Source organism: Colobus angolensis, unplaced genomic scaffold (assembly GCF_000951035.1).
Source record: "Colobus angolensis palliatus isolate OR3802 unplaced genomic scaffold, Cang.pa_1.0 Scaffold27, whole genome shotgun sequence".
NCBI classification, from domain to species: Eukaryota; Metazoa; Chordata; class Mammalia; order Primates; family Cercopithecidae; genus Colobus; species Colobus angolensis.
This window is the reverse complement of record NW_012115932.1, coordinates 15420559-15443615: the sequence shown is the minus strand read 5'-3', so window position 1 is coordinate 15443615 and position 23057 is coordinate 15420559. Positions and strand designations below refer to the sequence as shown.

The 23057-nt window shown below is 54.2% G+C and overlaps 1 protein-coding gene across 1 annotated transcript in view; it reads right to left on the bottom strand.

Moving 5' to 3' along the window:
- Nucleotides 1–23057, bottom strand: part of FGF18 (fibroblast growth factor 18) — a 37878-nt gene that overhangs the window by 7122 nt on the left and 7699 nt on the right. Inside the window, exons 3-4 of the mRNA XM_011947784.1 lie at nt 14542–14722; nt 1487–1593 (exon numbers count right to left, since the gene is read on the bottom strand). Of these exons, the coding sequence (XP_011803174.1) occupies nt 1487–1593; nt 14542–14722 (288 nt within the window). The remainder of the gene's footprint in view (nt 1–1486; nt 1594–14541; nt 14723–23057) is intronic.

The window sequence follows — 23057 nt, the reverse complement described above, 5'->3', positions numbered from 1 at the left end:
CGGCCCCGACCCCCCTCGCCGGCCGGCCGGCCGGCCTTGCAACGGCGGAAAGTGAATCACTAATTAAAACCACTCCTCGGCATCCCGGAGCCGCGCTCTGCGGATTACTATTATTTTGCTGTTTGAGAAGCCTCAGTTGGTGTGGGCAGTGCGGCTGGAATCCTTTCCTTCCAAACCAGGCTTTGAATGCCGCCGAGCTCTAGTGTGGGACCTGGGACAAGTGCCCGGGCGTGGCCGAGCCTCGGCTTCCTCATCTGTGGAATGGGGATGGTAGCGGTGGCAGCCTCCTGGGATTCACTGGAAGCGTTTCAGTTCAGTGCCAGGCAGAAAGTCGGTGCTCAATTAGCGGAGGCTATTATGACTGTAATTATTAACAAAATAATGCGACAATGCCCTGACTGGGATTCCTGGCCTGTTACATCCTCCCTAGCCTCTTGGGTATGGGGGAGGGGGGAGGGATAAGACTTGGGGAATTCAAAAAATCAAAAACATAGCTTCAGCAAGACTGAAGTCATCTCCTCCATCCCCAACAAGATGTAATGAACCGCAAATCATCAGCCAGGGCATTGCCCCCAAGCACAAGCCCATCCCTCTTGGAATCCAGGCCTACCCTCCACCCCACTCCACCTATCCAGGCAGAACCCCCTCAATCCTAGTTACACAAGCTGGATATGGGAGTCAGTCCCTGCAGAGAGAAGAGGACAGAAAACCTGACCCTACCATAGAGCTCCTGTGGATAACACCATCCATTCGAACACCCAGAGGAAGCCAGTTCTTGACTTCTGCAAACAAGCGCATCCAGGAAAGGAACAGGGGTGCTGAGAAGCAGCATCATTGGAGACTGAGATCTCCACACATGTGGGTCTCCCCAACCTGAGGGTCCCCCCGACCTGCACTCTCCCCTGCCTCCGCCCTAATTTGTTACATGCAGCTCTCTTGCCAGTTTCAAAGTAATAAAATCTTTCTGAAATGCTAGAACCATGAGGCCCAGCGCTGACAAGGCAGCCAGGTTCCAGAGGCCACTGCTGCAGGACGGCGCTGTAAGCCCCTGGCAATTGTTAAAATGATCGCTGCAGTCACAGCCCTTGGCCTGCCGGTTACTTGCTCCCAGAGTCAGGGATAGGTAGCCGGGGTGCTCCAGAGCCCCTCAAGGATCCTCCCACTACCAAGCAAGCCAGAGCTCCACACCCAGCAGGAGAGACCAGGGCCCTGTGTGCACCGTAAGTCATAGCCATGGATACCTCAGCCTGGTGAGCTCAAGTGCCCAGGGAAGAGAAGTGGGGGATGGGGTGGGGTGAAAGAAAGATATTACAGTCTCTCTCTCTCTCTCTCTCTCTCACACACACACACACACACACACACACACACACACACACACACGGCCTGTTTTCCATTTGGGGCTGACAGTGCCACAGACACATTGTTCCAGCTCCCAGAGCTGCCAGAGGGGAAGCCCAAGTTCCCAGGAATCCCGAACCTCACTCACCTTCCCCACCAGCTTGCCTTTGCGGTTCATGCACAGGTAGAATTCCGTCTCCTTGCCCTTGATCCGGACTTGACTACCGAAGGTGTCTGTCTCCACTAGGAGCTGGGCTTCGAAAGGCAGAAGGAGAACAAGACACATTTTATTACCAGGGGCAGTGGCTTGGTCTAAAGGCTCAGTGACATGGTCCCTGATCCTATCTTTGGTCCTCTACTCCCCCAAAATCAGGCATGGGGAGGCCTAGCAAGTCCCACAGGACAGATGCCTAAATAACCACAGAGAAGTCAGAGAAGCAGCAGTCCCTGCCTCTCAGGCAGGGAGATGGAAGCTGCCTATCACCTGTTCCCTTCCCTCTAGCCTCTCTTGGCTCCACTTGGGATCCAGATGGCTCCAGCCAGAAGGGAGTTCTGCCCCTTGTGGCTAAACACCAGTGTGCCCTTCTCCCCATCATCACCCACCTTCCCTAGCCCCTCAACTCTACTGCACCAAACAGGACAAAGAGCCGTGCAAAAAACCCATTTCCCAAAGCAGGACAGACAGCCATACAAAAAGGCCATTATCCCAAGCAGGACAGGCGGCAGTGCAAATAACTCCATCCCCCAAACCCAAAGCAAGACAGACAATCATAAAAATAACCCCACTCCCCAAATCAGGACAGATGCCATACAAATAACCACAGAGAAGTAGCTAAGGGGACCAAGGGGACAGACAGACACAGATGCAGGCATGTGCATGCACACCTCCCCCGCCTTTCAGGACGTCAAGCTATTTCCTCCAAAAGTTAGGTCTATGGCCCCTTCCTGCAGAGCAAACATCTGGAGCCCCTGCTAGTGCCCCCTGGCACCTTTACCCTGGCTCTTCATAGCAGGAAGGGCACAGGGAGTGAGATGCGAGCGCCCTGGAAAAGGGTACGCAGGATATTCCACTGCCCTCCATGGAGGTCACCAAAGCTGAAGGGTAATTAACTCCCAGGAGCCCAGAAATTCCAATCAGGACCCAATTCCCCCTGCGATCCCCCCAGGGTGGGAGATCCCATGCTACATCATCCATGCTCCACAGAGCCTCCCTCAGGATGAGGGGTCCAGAGCGGATCCCCCAAAGCCCTGCCTAAACAAGGACATCAAGTAGGCAAAGAGTGACTGTCCCTTGATTAGGTGTGCTGTATCCAAATCGAATTTTCCTCTCCCTCTGCCAGCCCACATTTTTCTCCCCAGTAGGCTGCTGTGTGACTTTGGGTAGGCCACGTGCCCTCTCTTAGCTCTCTGTCCTCTCTGGTCTTAAACCCCTGTGCCTGACTCCCCAATACCACCTGCTTTCTTTGCCTGTGACCGCCCCCGGCCCAATTCATGCACTGTTTCTCCTGACCCCTTGCTTCCTAGCCCCTGCCCCTCCCTCACCCACAAAAGTTTAATTTCAGTGACAAGGGACTTGCTTCTCCATAACAAAAATCATAGCCCCAAATTCCTGAGTACAGTATCCTTGGAGCCACAAAGAGTATACCTCAGTGCCCCTAAAATACACTAGGTATGATTTTAATAAAAAAAATTACAAATATAGACCCCGGTGCCCTGCTGTGAAAATTAAAACCATCTGGAACTTGAGATTTCCAATAATTAATCTAGCCCTCCTTTGACACCACTACTAATTAAAATACGATACCGACCTTTCCAAGAGGGAAAAAAAGAAGAATTTACATAAAATTTAAAGATCTAACAAGAATTTAGTAACTCTAGAAACAAGGAGAGGCACATTCTTCCCTCCACCTCCCTCCCCCTAGCCCTGGTCAACACTGAGTCAGGGATATTTACCAACGCTGAGATGGCGGTGGGTACAAGCCCCTGATCCTCCCTGTTCCCCTTAAGTCAAACTCCCTGTCATTTCATCTGTGAGCTCCCTCCCCAGGGCCAAACATCACTGCAGCTCTGAAACTTGCTTTCTCCATCTCTTCACAAAGCTCAGGCCCCACAGCGGGTGAGGAGTTATGGGGGCATCAGGACAATTTCGGGCGCTTCTGATGAGGGGGAAAGGTGAGAGCTTTAGGGTGCACAAATCTGGGTATGAATCCATGGCCCCAACCATATGACCCTGGGCCTCAGTTTCTTCTCCTGTAAAATGGGGGTATAATCTTCAATAGTTATTGTGAGGATTATACAAAATGATGCTGTGAAGAGCTTAGCACTCTGTTCTCAGAGGTCAGGGAGAGAAAACTCAATAAATGTTAATTTTCCTACAAACTGCAAAACCAAACTGTTTTCCCAAAAGAAAAGAAAAACGAAAATACAGTGGAAGGAAATCGGAGGTGTCTGCAAGGGGGGAGGAGCAGCAGAGCTTCCCTCCCCAGGTCTTGAGCTATGACCTGAACTTCCCAGCATCCTTCAGGGCTGCAGGCATCCCACACTGTAAAATGCATCAGAAAATGCCTGGGGCTGGGGCTCACTGGGTCTAGTTTCCTTCTGGCATTGCCATCCTAGGCTGTGTGACCTTGAGCAAGTCATACCCCACTCTGAGCCTCAGTTTCCCTACCTGTGCAAGGGGGAGGAGCTTGACCCCATTCTCCTTCTCCTTGGGATTAGGAAGTGGGGTCTAGCAGAGGGGCAGGGATGGGAGATGCAAGAAGTAGGTAAAGCCACTGAGCTGGGGCCCAGACAACCCCAAGTAGGCCAAAGGGGGAGACTCCCTCTCGGCTCTTCCCAGCACATGCCTGGGCCTCTGTCCTCGCAACAGTTCCTGCTGTGCTCCCCTTAGAGCGCACTGAACCATCCATCCCCATGAGATTGGGTGTCTTTGTCCCTACTCTACAGTGTAGGAAACTTAGATTCAGAGCATCAACCCGGTAACAGGGGCTGACCTCAGGACGGCCTGCCTCTTTCTACTGGGGCCTGGGCTCCAGGGGAGAGGCCCCCAGATCTGGAGGGACAGGCCTCCCAGCGCAACCCCCACCCTTCACCAGCCAGCACCACCAAAGGAAACAAGCCCTGGCCTTTGCCTGGCTGTCCAAAGGGCCCGGGGCAGAGGTTGCACCTCCACCCTACAACAAGCCTCACCACCCCCACCCCAGCACGGGGAGGGTCTGCGCCGGGCCACCACGCCGGGGGAGCCAGAAGTCTGTTCTCTCCCCGACCGCAGCATGCGATGGAGTGACCTAGACTCCACTCAGCACATGACATCATGAGGAGGGAGCCAGGCCAGAATTATGTAAAGTCTTTGGGGAGTAATAGCAGCAGCAGTTCTCAGAGAGAGAGAGAGAGAAGGAGAGAGAAAACGAGACAGAGAGAGAGACAGGAGAAGGAGAAGAGAGAGACACCACCCAGGCCAGGTCCTCAGCATCACACACCCACTCCCATGACCCAAGTCCCCAGGATGCTGCTCTCAAGAGCTGAAAACTTCATCCGGGCTCAGGCACAGCTCCATTCATGGGGCCTGCACCAGGTCAGGCAGAGGAGTTGATGACATTACCTCACCCTGCTCATCAGACTTCCTCACGGCCCCAGCCGGGCCACTGTGCCCTCCAGCCTGCACAATTCAACAGCCCCCTCCCCTTGCCATTCTCACCCCCATCCACCTCTCCTCCACACCACAGCCAGAGGAATCCTTTCAAAATATAAATTTTCCAGGCACTGTGGCTCATGCCTGTAATCCTAGCACTTTGGGAGGCCGAGGCGGGTGGATCACCTGAGGTCAGGGGTTCGAACCCAGCCTGGCCAACATGATGAAACCCCATCTCTACTAAAAAAAAAAAAAAAATACAAAAATTAGCCGGGCATGGGGGTGCACACTTGTAGTCCCAGCTACTCAGGAGGCTGAGGCAGGAGAATCACTTGAACCCAGGAGGCAGAGGTTGCAGTGAGCAGAGATCATGCCATTGCACTCCAACCTGGGTGACAGAGTGAGACTCCATCTCAAAAAATAAAATAAAAAATATATCAATTTAATTTTGTCCCTTCTCTGCTAAAGACCTCCTAGGGATCCCAACCCACATAGAAGAACATGTAAACTCTTCACTGGGACCCACACAGGGCACACAGCCTGGCCCCTGTGGGCCAGCCCCGCCTCCCTTCCTTGCTGCTCCGCTCTAGCACACCAAACATGCTCCTGCCACAGGGCCCCTGCACGTGCCGTTCCTCTGCCTGGAGGCTGCTTTGCCCAGAGCTTCCAGAGTGGCTGCTCATCTCCTAGGTTGTGGCACAAATATTGCCCCTCAGAGAGGCCTTCCCAGACCATAATGTCTAATGCTGGCACCACCCTCCCCAGCCCAGCCCTACCCCATTCCCCTGCTCCATTTTCCTGAGAGCTCTTCTACGAAACTCTTATTTTTATTGTCGGTCTCCACCCAGCAGAAAGTAAGCTCCACGAGGACAAGAACCTGTCTGTCTTATCACCACTCTGACTTCCAGCGCCTATCCCACGCCTGGCTCAGAGTGAGTGACCAGCAAGCCAGTTTTAATAAGCTCATCAACAGCCTTGTGGTGTGGAGATGACTAACACCGTTCACTGGCTAATGAAAACGAAATTCAGGGAGGTGAAGTGGCTGGCCTGACTCACATGGCTGGGAAGAGCAGGGTAAGGTCTGAGTCCAGTGTCTGATTTCACAGTCAATGCCCTTCACCACTGAGCGCCTTCCTGGTGTGACTCTCGGTGCTACTTGCAGGAACCATGGGCTCCCACCCACCCATCCCCAGCCTCAGTGACACAGCAGAAAACCTTTTCCTTCTCTGGGCCAGATCTAGGTAACCTCTGAGGCCTCTTTCAGTTCTGCCCCACTGGAAAGTATCAGTAACTGACATTTCTTTAGAGTTTACGATGTGCTGGGCATTGTCCTAACTACCTTACATGCATTATCTCATTTAATTCTTACCACCATCCTAGGAGGTTTGAACTATTGTTATTATCCCCAATTTACAGGTGAGAAAACCAAGTCCCACAGTCACACAGTGATAGAGCTGAGATCCAAGCCCAGGCAGTCCGACCCAGAAGTCTCGGACTTTGCCTGTCTACCCCAGCCCTCACTTCTCAGACGCCCCAGTCCCTTTCCTGAGGAGCGAGTGAGTGAACAGTGAAGGAGGCAGGAGGATCTTCTCTTTGGCCCCACTTTCTTTGGGCAGCAGTTAGTGGACAGGGATGTCCACCTTCCCTCAGCTCCACTTCCAAATGACTTTGAGGAAGGAGGGAGCCCCTAGGGTCACCCTGAGAAAGATACCTTTGATATCGGGAGAGGGGGAAGCCCTCAGGACCGCCCAGGGCTGGGCTGCGACCACAGCCAGAGAGAGGCAAGGCAGGTTTCAGATCTGATCAAGAGGAGAAAAGGCTGCATGAAACAAGACGAATACAAAAAGGGAAGCCCCAGGCCACAGCTGCCCGAGAAGGAGGGCCCACAGAGCCCGTCTCCCCAGGGCTCCACACAGAGCAGGAGCCCAGAGGCCACCCAGAGCTGGGGCCAAGGAGAGTGGTATAAAGAAAAAGGGCTTAAGGCTCTGCTCCCTTCTCCAGCATCCAGGGAGGAGAGCAGCAAAGGGGAAAGAGCGCAGGAAGGGAGCTGGAGAGAAAACTTTCTACAAAAAAACTCACGTTGTCTCTTCCCACTTTAATGCCTGCAGCAAAAATGACTAAATAATGATGGTAACAGTGACTAGTTATCTGAGCATCTACCATGTGTCAGGCAATGTTAAGTGTGAATGTGGGGCGGTGGCTCAAGCCTGAAACCCCAGCACTTTGGGAGGCCAAGGCAGGCAGATCACCTGAGGTCAGGAGTTCGAGACCAGCCTGACCAACGTGGTGAAACCCTGTCTCTAATAAAGATACAAAGATTAGCTGGCTGTGGTGGCGTGTGCCTGTAATCCCAGCTACTCGGGAGGCTAAGGCAGGAGAATCACCTGAACCTGGGAGGCGGAGGTTGCAGTGAGCTGAGATTGCACCACTGCACTCCAGCCTGGGCTATAGGGCAAGACTACATCTAAAAAAAAAAAAAAAAAAAACAGAGTGTGAATGTGGATATCTCATTTGATCGTCACAACAGCCCTATGAGATAGGAACTATTACTCCATTTTACAGATGAAGAAACTAAGTCAGTTATGCAGATAAGTTAAAAGGACCAGGATTTGAACACAGGCAGAGCAAGGCCAGAGCCAGTTTGAGACAGATGGAGATTCCAACCGAGGTATGCAGGCAGAGTGGGAACAGACATTACGCAGGCTGGTGATGACAGAAAAGGGAAGTGGCATAGACTGACTGATTGATTGCTTGACTAATCCCAGTGTGCTTCCCCAGCCGGGTTTCCCAGAGGGTGATCCGGGGCCTTGCTGTGAAGACTTTGGGTTTGAAGGGTAGGAAACAGCAGGGAAAGACTCAGAGAGGCAGCCAGAGGCCTGAAGACAGACACAGCACAGAGACAGAGCTGAATCCCACAGACGCAGGGGACAAGACCCAAAGAGGCAGAACCCAAGAGAACAAAGCTGGAGGGTGAGTTTGTTTTCCCCAAGCCTGGGGTAAAGTCCCCGGGACCCGCAAGAGCAGCAGGGGAGCTGGGAGCCAGTGAGGGGCTGGGCCCCCGGTCTGGGGCCCTGCGAGGGCTGGACAGTAGCTGGCCAGCAGCAAAGATCCCAGTGCTGACAGAGCTGCTGGCTGCTCTCCAGGCGTCTTCCCCTAGTGAAGAACCATCCTCACTACAGACAGCACTGAAGGGTCACCCCGAGTCGGCCCTCCCTCCTTCCCCACTGAAGGCAGACCAGGTCTTGAGAGAGGGAGAGAGAGGCGCAGTTGGAGGAGAAGGTATCCTTTCTGGAGTCGCTTCCCCGTCCACTGTAACACACACACCCATGCCCATACACACACTGCTGTATATGGGCTTTTCTCAAAGGTGCCCACAGTTCCCTTTCTCCATATGGACACACCAGAAAGTTGGGGGGAAAAATCAATAGGGTTCATCAGGAGCTCTATTTAACCCTAGCTATAGCTCTAGTGCCGCCATGTCAGTCAGGGGGTTGGTGAGGTGTGGATGGTCCTCCCTGGGGACAGAAGTTGTGGGACATGAGCTCGGAGGGGCAGGGGTTTAGGTGGAGATAGAAGTTCCATTCCCAGCTGGGAGAGCTCCTGGGGAAAGCTGGGTCCGATGATCACCCTATCCCCATTGCACAGTGCAAGGTTGGCTGGATAGAAAGGAAGCGTGGTGGGAAAGGAGGGAGGGAGCACTGATTTGCCAAGCACCTACTGTGCACTGAGATCTGTGCCAAACAGAAAGAAGCCCCTTTGCCCCAGTGAGCCAGGGGAAATGATATCTGCCACACACCCCAACACACACAGGCATCACCCATACATTCACTTGCTCAAGCATACACTGAGGGCGTCTTCGTGGCTGGCCCTGTGTACTGGGGATGCAGGAGTGAACAAGACAGACAAAACCTCCACCCTCCAGGAGTTTACACTCTAAACACGGGAGACAGATAGTGGGTAACTAAATATATAACAGAAGGTCAGATAGTGACAAGTGCTAGGAAGTGGGGACAGAGCTGGGGACTCTCTGATACGGGGACAATAGTACAGAAGCCTGAGTGGGTGAGGGTGCAGGCCGGGGGATATCTGGGAGAAGAGCACTCTCAGGACAGCAAATGCAAAGGCCCTCAGATGGACAGTGCTAGGGCGTTTACAGGATGCCCGGAAGGCTGCTGTGGCTGCGGCCACATGAGCAAGGAGCTGAGGCAGAGCCTGAGGCTGCAACAGGATCAGGAGCCAGGCACACCAGGCCTGCAAGCTGACTCAAGGACATGAGTTTTACTCAAAGTGAGACGAGCACCTCTGCGCTGTGGAGGAACATGCTCACATGTTGGGATGTGCATGGAAAATGGACCATGGGGGCTCAACTCTGAGACTAGGGGTCCCTGCTACGTCAGCCACCCAACCAGTCCAAAGGACCTCTGGCAACTACCGGAACGAGGGAAATGGGGATGAGAGGACCTCCTCCCAGCTCCACCAACTCAGCAATAGCCCTGAAGCCCCCACCTTCCGCCCTGTGTGAGCCACTGAGGGCAGCCCCTGGTTCCGCTTTGAGTTGCCCGTACATATTTTATGCATCCTTCTGGATGCCTTTAAAGGGGCCCTGCTCTCTGCCAGGCCTTGTGCTGGACATGGCGACATGGCAAAGAGCAAGACAAGGTCACTCCCTCCAAGGAGCTCACACTGTCATAGGGCACCAGCCACGTCAACAGATGGTCCCACCGCAGCAGGACCCTTGTTGGGACAAGGGCGAGCACAGGGGCTCCGGGGCTCTGCACCCAGCCTGGGGGCTCAGGGAAGCATCTGCACTGGGGCCACTGACTCCCTGCGAAGCTGGAATCACAGACTCACCCCATGCCTGAGCTGGAGGAAGCTGCAGAGTACCAGCTGCATACCCTTTACCCCACCCACATTACAGGTGGGGAAACTGAGGCTCAGGGAGAGAACGGGTGGGCTCACAGTCACGTGGAAAGTTCATAGCCTAGGTTCCTCCTACTCAAAGCCAGCCTCTAGTAAAGAACAGGGGGCCCTAGACTGAAGGCTCCTTGATGACTGGGACGAGGCATGTCACTCACCACAGCAGCCCCCTCCCCTGGTGCTTGTGCTTGGTAATTTATGCTGAATGAATAAGTGAGTGAGGGGAGACACACCCAATCAGGGCACCCAAAGGCCCTCCTCCCTCATGGGGCAGAGACCTTGCTGCTGGGAATCACCGGAGGACGCCTCCTCTACCTGCATCTAACCTGCCAGGGTCCCACTGACGGCAGACAGGAGCACGGCTGCTTCTTCCCTCAGGTCCTTTCTGGAAGCCTCTGGAACCAGTACCTGATGGCAGCTCCTCACCTGAGCCCACGACAGCACCACCGCCCCACACACCCATAGTAAGGAGGTCAGGTGGTGATTATTAATACTGGTTTAATGATCATATAATCTTTGGGCAAAAGATTCTCCCATTTCAATTTCCCTGTTTGTAGAAGAGGAAACAGGATCAGAAAGGCTAACTCAGATCCACAGTCTCCCACTCGAAAGTGGTGGAGCCAAGATTCAAATCCCATTGGATTCCCGAGTTGGCAAGCTCAGTCCTCCAAATACCATCTCCCTGGCTAGCAGGGCCCCTGTGCTGGCCTGCCCAGGGTTATTCTGGGCGCTGTCAGTCTGGAGGCTGGCCGACGGCAAAATGGGGTTTTTCAATCACTTTTTTTTCTCAGAGAAATCTTTTTTCAGACAAAATCAGGCAGGAATATCCAATCATAAGGTTTCGTAAACTTTAAAAGCAGAGTTGCCCCAGAAACTCCCCGATGCTGGAGTCTCCCTGCATGTGGGCTCCGCTGGCCCCTCCTTCTGAGGAGTTGGTGCCTCCCCCTCTCGTCACATCCCAGGCTTAGGAACATCCACCTTGAGGGCAGGTGGAGGGGGCCTTCTCCTCCCCACTTGGCAGATAAAGAAACTAAGCCCAGACATGGAGGCTCTTCCCCAGCTCTGCAGGATGCTCAGTGGCAGAGCTGCGGCTGGAACTCAGTGTCCTGCTTGTCATTCCAGTGGTGTTTTTTGACATGGCAACTGCCTGCAGGACAGAGTATCCAGCACCAAGGGCAAGAAGAGGGGAGGCTGATATTATCCCAGGTGGGCAGATGTCCCTCCCCCACAACCTCCCACCTGCCAGACATTCAACTACCTAAGTCTCCAGCCCTCTGGCCAGCTGTGCTCTCCCTCTAGAACCCAAAGCAAGGCTGAGAAAGTCCCTTATTCCTGCAGTGGCCCACTCTCTGAGCCCCTAAAGCTTTTCGGTACTGGGAAAGCTTTAGGGGGCCACAGGGAGACCCTCTTGCAGAACACCAAGGTGCAGAAGCCCCACTGACGTCTAAGCAGATTTCACTGAAGGACCACCCACTCCTGTGCAGCAGGCCAAGGGCCCCTCGTGCCCACCCACAGAGCTGGTACCTCAGGATTCTGGCCTTTACAGAGGCAAATCTGAGTTTCTGAGTGTCTGTGGTGATTCCAGATTCCAGGTGTTTACAGGCATGTATCCGTGGTGTTTGCTGAGACTCTGAGACTGCATGTTATCCAATCACACGATTCTGACAAAGTGTGTGGTACATCTCAGACTGCATCATTCTCAGTGGGAGCAGGTTCCTGAACTGAAGTGTCCTGGGCGCCCTGGCCGCCCTCCCCCTGAGACAAGGCGGGCCTCTAATGCAGAGCAGCCCCACCCTCCTGCCCTGGCTTGGCCACATAAATCACCCTCCCAATAATATTTGTATTGATTATCTAGATTGGAAGCCTCAATTGGCTCCATTGTCTCACTTCCTCTCCCCAGGCTCACAGATGGGGTCCCTTGGCCTCATCTGTGTTTCTAATGTGGCATTTAAATGGAGCAGCAGCAGCAAGGCCCTGCACTGCCCTGGGTGTCAGGGGTCGGAGGAGTACAGAAACATATTCCTTGAGAGAGGATCATAAAATCTTAGAAAGTGTGGTGCTGGCCGGGCGCGGTGGCTCAAGCCTGTAATCCCAGCACTTTGGGAGGTCGAGACGGGCGGATCACGAGGTCAGGAGATCGAAACCATCCTGGCTAACACGGTGAAACCCCGTCTCTACTAAAAATACAAAAAAAAAAAAAAATTAGCCGGGCGAGGTGGTGGGCGCCTGTAGTCCCAGCTACTCGGGAAGCTGAGGCAGGAGAATGGCGTGAACCCGGGAGGTGGAGCTTGCAGTGAGCTGAGATCCGGCCACTGCACTCCAGCCTGGGGGCAGAGCGAGACTCTGTCTCAAAAAAAAAAAAAAAAAAAAAAAAAAAAAAAAAGAAAGTGTGGTGCTGGCAGAGAAGCCAAGAAGGCCTAGTCCCTAGGTACTGGAAGTGCTGCCCACTGGCCCCGCCCAGGCACTTGTCAGATGCAGCAGCTCAGGCCCCGCCCCCGAGACCCACTGAACCAACAGGGGCATTTGGACAGGATCCCTCTGTGGTCACACACATGTTACACTTAGGAAGCATGGCGGGGCGCGGTGGATCATGCCTGTAATCCCAGCATTTTGGGAGGTCAAGGCGGGTGGGTCACCTGAGGTCAAGAGTTCGAGACCACCCTGGCCAACACGGCGAAACCCCGTCTCTACTGAAAATACAAAAATTAGCCGGGCATGGTGGCGGGTGCCTGTAGTCCCAGCTTCTCGGGAGGCTGAGGCAGGACAATCGCTTGAACCCGGGAGGCAGAGGTTGCAGTGGGCTGAGATCATGCCACTACACTCTCCAGCCTGGGCAACACAGCAAGAGTCTGTATCAAAAAAAAAAAAAAAGCAGCAGCAGCACTGCTTTAGCCCAACCATTGCATCGTGCAGAAGAGAAACCAAGGCCCAGAGAAGGCAAAGGGCTTGTCTGAAGTCACACAGCAGGAAAGATTCCCTGAGTTCCCAGTTCAGGCAGAGGGAATGAGAGGGCGAGTTGCTTCTGGGGTGAGGGGCTGGCCATTTCCGGGCTCCCCTCCCTCTCGAGCTCCTGCCTCCTGTCTCAGGGTGTGGACAGATGGTTCAGACCAGAGTCTGACCCCCCTGTACTCTCCCAGCCTGGAGGGGCCAATGAGAGCTCCGGGGACTCCCCAGAAGGGCACCTCCTCCCGCCACGGCCAGCCAGCTGCCCCTTCTGGCAGCGACTGGACAGCAGATCCCAGGGAAAACCACCACCTGGGTCAGCCCAGCACAGCCAGGCGTCTGTGGAGGGGGGCACAAGGGATGGGAGGCCCCATAGAGGCAGCCAGCAGAGGGCCTGGGAGAGGTGGGGAGGAGGGAAGCTGTGGTCCGAGGAAGGGAAGCAGAGCTGGTGGGGAGGGGAACAGAGAGGTGGACAGAAACAAAACAGGGAACGGGGAAGAGCCGGGAAAGGAAGAAGGGGAAAGAGAGTGGAAGGGGAGCAGAGGCGGTGAACAGTGATGTCGGGGAGAAGGGAGGCAGCTGGCCCGGAGGTGCACAAGCCCAGTGTGGCCCAGCCCTACCCAGCCTGGCCTGGCCTGGCCCAGCCCCCAGTGACGGTGCAGCTGCCACACTTGGGCCCTACTATGAGGTCAGTCCTGCCCCGGGGCTGAGGGAAAATAAATGGTGTCCAAGATAAAAGGTCCAAGAAATTATTTGTCTTGTTGTCATGTCCTGACTGCAACGGGCAGGGCTGGCAGGCAGGCGGGGCATCATCCCCAAACACTCAGGCTGGCAGGTTTGGCCCCACACACAGGACCACAGATCCCCAGAACCTGGGCCTGAGAAGGCAGGAATGGGTGGGGGCAGGTGCTTTCCCGGTGAGTGGCAAGGACCAGGAGGCCTCGCAGCAGTCTCCGCTTTTCCTGCCTGGCAATTTTAAATAAATAATCTGTGTGGTATTTGCTCAGTGTCTGTCTAGGCCAGATGCCCTCCAAGCTCTGGGAAGGCGGAGCGCTGCCTGTTTCGCTCACTGCTGAGCACCTTTGTGGACCAGCGGCTTGAGATGTCTCACTCCTCCCAGCCATTGCAGAGGCAGCACAGGCAGGGGAGCAGGGAGAGTTCCCAAGTACTCCAGGAGGGTTGGGCAGTTCCAGGGTCAAGGGCAGGTCAACAGGACCATGGCCCAAGGTGTTACGCGTGCCATGTATCACAGGTGCACAGGCTCAAGCTGAAAGCACCCATATGCACACGTGCACATAACACACACACTAGGCTGATTTCCACCACCAGCAGCTTCCAAAAAGCATCACCTAGAGGCTCCTGCCCCTTGAAGTGGCCGAACCTGGGGCTGGTGAGTGGTGGCATGGGAGCAGCCACCTGCTTTAGGCCATCCCAGGCAAGCCACTGATACCACAGCAAATGCCACTTAGGGGGCATTTATCAGCCAAAGAACTTCTCATTCACATCTTCAGTAAGTACTCCTGACAATGCTCTCAAGGATTCACTATTGCATCCCCATTTTCCATTTTACAGATCAGGAAACAGACCCAGAAAGGATCAGTGCCAGGTCCAAGATCACACAGCCAGGACCAGCAGAGCTGGCATTTGAACTTGAGGTCTCTGAGGCCAGGAAGGACATGTATACGGGGTAGGAGAAGAGGGTTGGCACATACCATACTTGTCCCCATCCTCGCCGCGGGCACTGATCCTACGGCCCAGGACCTGGATGTGTTTCCCACTGGTCCGGCTGTAGAGCTGGTACAGCCGCAGCTGCTTACGGCTCACATCGTCCCGAGCCCGCGTCTGGTTCTCCACGTGGATGCGGAAGTCCACGTTCTCCTCGGCAACCAGCACCTGGGCAGGGAAAGGGACATAATGAGCCACCCAAGATGTCCCAGGCCCACTGCATGCAGGAGCCAGCCACGCCCACCACAAAGACCAAGGGCTTCTCTACAGCGGCTCTGAGCCAGGCCGTGGCACACACTGATAACCACCCCCTCACTACCCCCATTCAAAGACAATGCAACTAGGGCTCTGAGAGGTGAGGTAAGTTGCCCAAGGTGGTCCAGCCAGAAAGTGGTAAAGCTAAGAATCAGGTCTAGGTCTATGTGACAACAAAGCTTCTCTTTCCACCACAGCCCCCAGTTAAAGCAAGAACAATTCTCGGTAAAGTGGTGGGGCAGAGCCCCTACCCTGATTCCATCCCGGAGTAGCTGTGAGGACTAAGTGAGCAAATGGGAAGAAAAGTACTCAAATCCATATGGAGATGGGTGAGGAACGAGAGCGGATGGAACGCTGCATCCATGGGGAAAGAAGAAGGCCTGGAGAGCCTCATCCAGGGAACCAACAGGCCAAGTCCTCTGTGACTTCGCCCCCTGCAGCTGATGCTGGGGTCTCCTCCTCACACCCTAAGGGTCCTCATGCTCGCTCCCACACCAAGCATTTGCCCACATCCTTAACTCCTCTGGGGAAGCCTTTGTTTTGCATCTGCCACCAAAATTCCAGCTCCCTTGAGGCTTAGCTTGTGCCTGTCCACATCCTTCAGGAAGCCTTCTCTGGTTACACCAACACATACCGCACTCATCTTCCTTCTCCTCTCATTGGGACGACTTGCACCTGCCTCCTCAGCAGCATTCTGCTTCCACTCTCGCCTTCTGGTAGTCTCTCTTCTACCAAACCCAATCCCCTCCTTCACACTCTCCGGGGCTTCCCATCACACTTCGGGGAAGGACTCCTCTGAGGCCTCAAGGCCCTGCAAGGCGAGCCGCTGAATGCTTCTCCACCATCCTCTCCCACCGCTCCCTCCCCACCAGCCACGCTGGCCACTGGCCACCTTGGCATGGCTCTGGGCATTCCAAAATCAAAGCACACTCCTGCCTCAGGGCCTTTGTACTTGTTCTTCCCTCTGCTTTGATGCTCTTTCTCAGATCCTTACATTCTAACCCCTTGAGCTCACTCGGGTCTCTGCTCAAATGTCACCTCCTCATGCAGGCCTTCCTGGACCCCTTTCTGAAGCCACCTCCAGCTCTGACACTCTCCCTCCCCCCACCATGCTTTGTGCTTCTTTCCAGCACTTTTCTGGGTTCTGTCTTTTGGCCCCAGTAGACTGGTAGCACCATCAAAAAAAAAAAAAAAAAAAAGAGAGAGAGAGAAAGAGAAAGCTGGAGCAGTGTCTCTCATTTGCCACTATATCCGCAGCACCTAACACGGTAGAAACTCAAACCCTTCTTGAATGGATGCATGAACAAATGTTGAAAAGGCCTGGAGTCCTGTTGTGCCCTACACCCTGCTGGTTGTATGCATGTCCTATCCCATGTCAACCATAAGGCTGAGCCATTCCTGAAGCCCAGACAGCATTCTGGGTTTGTCCCCTGTGTGCCCACAAAGTCTATCACAATGCTAGGCACAAGGAACCCCCATTCCCATGCTGGCACAGCCCCACTCAGCCCATGGCAGAGTTCTTAGGACCCTGGCTGCCAAAACATCTGTCTCACCTCTCAGCTGTGAGCTCCCAAGGGCAGGCATGTGTTTCCTGCATTTGCTACAGTAGGATCTCTGTCCCCAAGCAGACCTGCATGTATCTCCTGATCCTGGACTGGGCCCGCAGGTATGTCAGCAGGACTACATTGTTGAACCTTCACGATTGTCCTCAGGGCGGAAGCATCATCCCACATTAAGGATGAGGAAACTGAGCAGTAACGCAGAATTAACCCCAGGCCTTGTGACCCCAAAGACTGTGTTTCCTGTGCCCCACCCCTGCAGGCGGCCCCAGGCCACTGCCTTATAGGGCTCTGCCTGCCCCACCAGTGCCATCAGGAGCTGGCCATGGGTTCAAAACCCAGGGTGTGCCACTCTCCAGCTAAGGGACCTTAAGCAAGTTATTAAACTCTAGTGCCTGTTTCCTCGCCTATAAAATAGGGTGATGACAACAGCACCCTCCTCGTGAGTGGCTGTAAAGATTAAACATATAAAGCCATATATTAAGTGCTCAGAGCCATGCCTGGCTCACTAGGGGTAACTAGTGGGAGAACACAAGGGAGTTTTTCACGGGGCTCTAGGTGAAGCCCTGCAAACCAGATTAGCATGTAGGAAGATGCTATTGCTTTTCATAGTCCTGACAACCATGCACCATGAGAACGCTTTTCACCCGCACTGAATGGATGCAGACACTATGGCCCAGAAAAGTTAAGTCCATTGCTCCAAACCACACAGCCCAGTGAGGCAGGGCCTGGTCTGCTGGCCCACCAAGTGTGCCCCCTCTTCACTTCCCCTCCCCTCAGCGGCCACACACATCACCACTCCACCACTCGCAGCCCAGATCTGATACCTGGGGCCCGCCTCCTTCCACATCCTGCTGCTCAGGGACAGAAGAACTCCAGTGCCCCTAAGGCCCACACCTGGTGGGCATTTGTCCGGAAGACGCCCCACCCGTGGCCTTTGACCTTCCTGGAATGACTTCCGGAGGTGGCTAGCCCTGTCCCCTCCCCCAAGGGCAGGCCTCTGGCGTCCCCTCCCTGTCCTCCAACTCTCCTCCTCCTCACCGGAGACCTTATCGACCAGAGGTCAAACCAATCTCCTACCCCCGGGTCCCCGAGGGGAGCTGCCCTGCCCCAGAAGCCGGCCTCCCATTAATGATTTTCTCCCTGCCCCACTGGACAGAGGCAGCGTGGGTGACCCAGGGTCAGCAGGGGCTATCGGGTGGCACTTCCCCAGGATGCGGGAGGGAACAATCCATCTTGCCCAGCTTTCACCATTGAAGCCCCACTCTGTGGCCAGATCAACTCCCAGGGAGGTGGCGGGAGGTGGCCTCTGGTTTGGAAACAAGGTCCGTTCTCCTGGAAAGGCAGGAGGCACCCCGGGCTTTGCAGGCAAGACCTCTGGAGGGTGTGACACCCCCCACCCCAAAGCCTTTCCTAGTCCCACCTCCCAGGCTGGGTGAGGGCCCCCAAACACTCTACTGCAACGGCTTATTGTCCCAAGTCCAGTGTGACTGGTTCATCCCTGAATCTCAGCTCTGCCCTCAGAAGGCAACCAGCAAACGCATGCCAAAAGGCTGAGGCCAAAAGCGAGGGAAACCTGGAGGCCAACATCAGCCCTCCCACTTACCAGCCAGAGTGCCCCACAGAGGGATGTGTTAAAGCAACTGACTACTCCGCATTCCTCTGTTCCAGACACTCTGCCAAGAAGACCCCTAGGCCAGTTGTGGTGGCTCAGCACTTTGGGAGGCCGAGGTGGGCGGATCGCTTGAGGCCAGGAGTTCAAGACCAGCTTGAGGAGTTCAACACCATCTTAATATACTGAAACCCCGTCTCTACTGAAAATACAAAAATTAGCCAGGTGTGATGGTGCGCGCCTGTAATCCCAGATACCCAAGAGACTGAGGCCGGAGAATCACTTGAACCCGGGAGGCAGAGGTTGCCATGAGCAGAGATCGCACCACTGCACTCCAGCCTGGGTGACAGAGTGAGAATCTGTCATAAATAAATAAACAACATTTTAAAAATAATAATAAGAAGAAAATGACCCCTAGACATGGCACCTCAATGATCCGTGGAGGTGAGCACCGGTAAAAGCCCATTTCAAGGTCTGGTCTGCTGCCAGAGTACATGCATAGTGGGGCTGCCTTGGGAACATCCACTTCTCCTGTCCTACTAACCAGGTGGCAGATCACTTGGCTCAGTGCCCTGCAAGGGGGACCTATCTTCAAGGTCTTCCCAGGACAGTCAATGTTGCTGTCGGCCTGGCTAACACCGCTCCAGGCATACAATGATCAGGGGTGTTGAAAAGCTGTGGTTTGAACAAAATCAAATTGTTGAAATTCTTTTTTTCTTTTTTGAGACTGAGTCTCACTCTGTCGCCCAGACTGGAGTGCAGTGGCACAATCTCGGCTCACTGCAACCTCCACCTCCCAGGTTCAAGCGATTCTCATGCCTCAGCCTCCCCAAGTAGCTGGGATTACAGGTGTCCGCCACCACACCGGCCAATTTTTGTATTTTTGGTAGAGATGGGGTTTTACCATATTGGCCAGGCTGGTCTTGAACTCCTGACCTCAGGTGATCTGCCCACCTCGGCCTCCCAAAGTGCTGGGATTATAGGTGTGAGCCACCATACCCAGCCTGCTGCAACTCTCGAAAGGAGAGAAGGGTTGGTGCATAAAGCAAGTCTTCGACGGAGACAAGGTGCCTTTTGTCATGCTACCTTGCCTGCCACGCCATGCACATGGATTCTCTTTCGGGTGGAAGCAGTTTTTCTCACAGCATGGTGGCCTGGGGTCCTCTTCAGCCTAAGGTTCCAGTTGTCCCCAGCCCCTGCTTCCCCTGCCTTGAGGGCTTCAGTTCTGGTAGAGATCTTCACTCTTCCAATGCAGCAACTGCACAGAGGCAAGGAGGCCCCAAGAGGCTCAAATCCCTCCCCCAAGCCTGCCAAGGTCCCCCGGCCCTGGGGACAATCATGGGGCTTAGTGGCACAGAGCCCACCCACCTTCTGCCTTCGGTTCCATCCTCTCCCGGTGCAGCTCTTAACACAAAATGTGATGCCATGTCCCTGCCCAGGCTCCCTATTACCCGGGACAACAGCCAAGTGTCATCCTTACAATCAAGCCCCGTCTACCTTGCAAGCCTCCCCTCTTAGGCACCTTGGTAAGTGCCTAAGGGGTGAAAAGAGGTTGAGGTGAGCCCCCAGCCTAGTGCCAGCTTCCAGGGATCAACCAAGGTACCATCTCACACCAGGGCATCCAACAGCCTCCATCACTCCCTCTGGCCTGAAGACTTCAGCCTCTCCAGCCCACTCATGGCTGAAAAGCATGTTTGGGATTTTCCTCTTTCTTCCTGGCCCCCATTTCTACCTCCACAAATGTGCATCACATCACACATCACCTATGTACACACCCCACACAGGCAACACTAACACAGTAACCAGCACTGACTGACCTTAGCTGTCACCTGGCTTCACCCCCAGTCAACCAACTTACTTGACTTCTTTAACTCTTAGTTTTCCCATCAGCAAAATGGGAACTTTTTCCTTTAGTTTTGTTTCGTTTCTTAAACAGCCACTGTGTGTTGAGCACTTCCTCTGTGCTAAGAATCTCTTGAGGGACATCTTCGTATGTAATGCCCAGAACAACCCTATGACTTGGTACGATTTTTTTTGAGACACAATCTTACTCTGTTGCCCAGGCTGAAGTGCAATGGCGTGATCTTGGCTCACTGCAATCTCTGCCACCCAGGTTCAAACAATTCTCCCGCCTCAGTCTCTGGAGTAGCTGGGATTACAGGCGTCTGCCACCATGCCTGGTGAATTTTTGTAGTTTTTAGTAGAGACAGGGTTTCACCATCTTGGCCAGGCTGGTCTTGAACTCCTGACCTCATGATCCACCCGCCTCGGCCTCCCAAAGTGCTGGGATTACAGGCATGAGCCACCACACCCAACTTGGTATGATTATATCCCCATTTTACAGAGAGGGAAACTGAGGCTCGGAGAGGTTACAACACTTGTTTTATGTCACAGAATTGGTGAGAAACCAAGATTCAAATCCAGCCCAGGCTCTCTCCTGCTTTGCCCTCACCTGCCACTGTTCTCCCTCCTCTTCCTCACCCACCTCCTTTCTACTTTTCCAGGATGACAACTGGTTCAGGCCACAGGCCATAGTTTGGGGGCAAGGAGGTTGGAATATTGTCCACAAAAAAGCTGGAGCCCTTAAGCCTTCTACTCCCACTCAAGAGAGAGGGATGGGGCCCCACAGCCTCTCCCACCCAGGTCCCCATCCTCTGATCCTTGAGGCTTCATGTAACCCATGCTCCTGTCTCCAGGCAACCTGCCCAGAAAGGGAAGTTTTCCCTGGTCCCAGGAGGGGCAGCCCCCAGACTTTCAGCCACATTCCACACCACCTGCCTCCTCCAGCAGCAGCAGCAGCATTGGGCCAGCCAAGGCTTTCAGATCTTCTCCAAACTCTAGATTCAAACTGGAGACCTTCACCCCTCTCCAGCGAGGGTTCCCAGTAAAGTCAACCACTCTCTCCACCTGAAAATGCAGCTCCCCTAACTCTTCCTGGACTCTGGCCCAAGGGGCACTCTCTGGATTACTGTCATTGAGAGTGAAGTTCATGTTGGCTCCCACTGGCTGGGCACCTGCCCCCATGCCAGGGCCCATGTCCACTCCTCACACAACCTGAGCAGTCGAAACTATTACTATCCCTGTGTTCCAGGTGACAAAGGAAGACACAGAGAGGCCATGAGACTGGCCCAAATTGAACAGAAACTGACAGAGCCATGATCTGAACCCAACTCTGGATCTGAAGCCCATGAGTTTCCCACGGATGGAAAGGGGAGGAGGAAGGCTGGGCCCACCCTGAATCTGAGTGTGGCTCCAATGGGTGCCCTCACCTCCTCAACCCCGGGCTTCTGGCCTCTTGCCTGTCACACTCCGCACACCAACTCAGCCAGGACAGACAGTGACGCCACAAAGGGCCCTTCCCCAGCCCCCAGCCTGTCCATTAAGCTCCCAGGGCTATCAATGTATTGATTGGCAGGGCTGAGCCATCAGCAGGGGAGGGGGTGCTGCAGGATAGGGGGTTGGGCCCGAGGGTTGGCTTCTCTCTCCCCATACATCAGCCTTCATGGTACAGATCGTCAATATGGGCCCCGCTGCTGCAGGCAGTCAACCCTGGAGCCATAAAGACGATGCCCTGTTCTCTCCTTCCCTTTCCTCTTCCCACCGATCCCTGTTTCAATTCCAGCTCTCTAAAGCCCCTGGGTAGGGAGAGTAGCCATCCATGCCCATGAGATAACAAACAAGCCCTTTACTCCAGCATTCAAAACCCACCACAGTCTTTTCCATCACCCCCATTCCTGGGAATGGACGCGCCAGCCACCCCAGTCACGCAGAGGCTCACAGTGTCCTCTTCACCAGGTTTGCTCTTATTTGAAGATCTACATGAAGCATCGACCCAGACCAGACCCTCTTGCCCCAGAGTCTGGTTCCAGGCCTGTCATCAGAGTCCCCGCTGCACCCTTGAGCTCTTGCTCTCCGGCACATACCCCCCGTTCCTCTCAAGTCTCCAAGGGCTAGGATAGGTGCTGGCCCCTGCTGTGCCCCAGCCCCTGGCACAGATGAGCGGGTTGGGGCACTCAGTCCGGGTCCCCACCCCCAGAGAACCTCTCCCCCAAACCTCCACTGACTGACCCAACATTCTTCCAGCATGCCAGGTCTGTGCCAGGTGCCATGGTGCCTGCGGCAGGGGCCAGACCTCCCTTTGACTTCCAAGAACCTGTGGGCTGGTGGACAAGCCGGCCTTGAGACACCCCAGAGTTGAACGCAGATACACAGCTCACGTTTACTCAACACTTATCATGAGCCAGGCGCTATGCCAAGTGCATCCCCCGGGCAGGGGGAACTCACCCTTCCAGCAACCCCGGGAGGGAGGTTCTGTCCTAATGCCTACAGGAATGGTAAGTCACAGAGAGGCCGGCCAATCACTCAATTGCACGGCCAACTGAAGCGTGCTGGGCCTGGAACCCATCCATCCCCGTGAGCCCTGCAGAGTGCCCTGGATCAAAGACAGTGGCCAGGTGCTATGCGATTCCAAGGCAGAAGGTGGGACAGGGATTGGGGGAAACAAGAGCTGCCGAAGTATGTGCCATCTCTTCATGGAAGAAGAGCCTTGGATACCTTCTTCATTCTCCTCAAAACCAGTCCAGGCCCAGGTATGCAGCAAGTGTCCCGTAAATGTTTGTGGATTGTTGATGATGAGCAACACTATATTTAAGTGCCTACTACATGTCTGGTCATCAATTACTCCTACCAACAGGCCAGGGGAGTGGGATTAGTATCCTTAATTTGCCCATGGTGAGGAAGTGGAGACTCAGAGAGGTTAAGGGCCTTGCCCAAGGCCACACAGTCTTGAGTGGTAGAGTGGCAATTAAATCCAGACTAAGTCCAAAGCCTGTGCTCCCAACTCAGACTGGAGGAGGCCTGATGTCACTGATCCAAGGAACATGTCCTTTCGAGCTTTCTCTAGCACCCCATAGCATGTTATGTACCTAACATAGACAGTATCATTGATTGAACAATTACTTTTACTCAATTATTCATGGAGTGTTTTGCCATTGTGCTAGCTACTCTGTGTGCAATATCCCACTTAGTTCTCACAATAACCCTTAAGAAGTAGGTATTTCTCTTTTTTTTTTTTTTT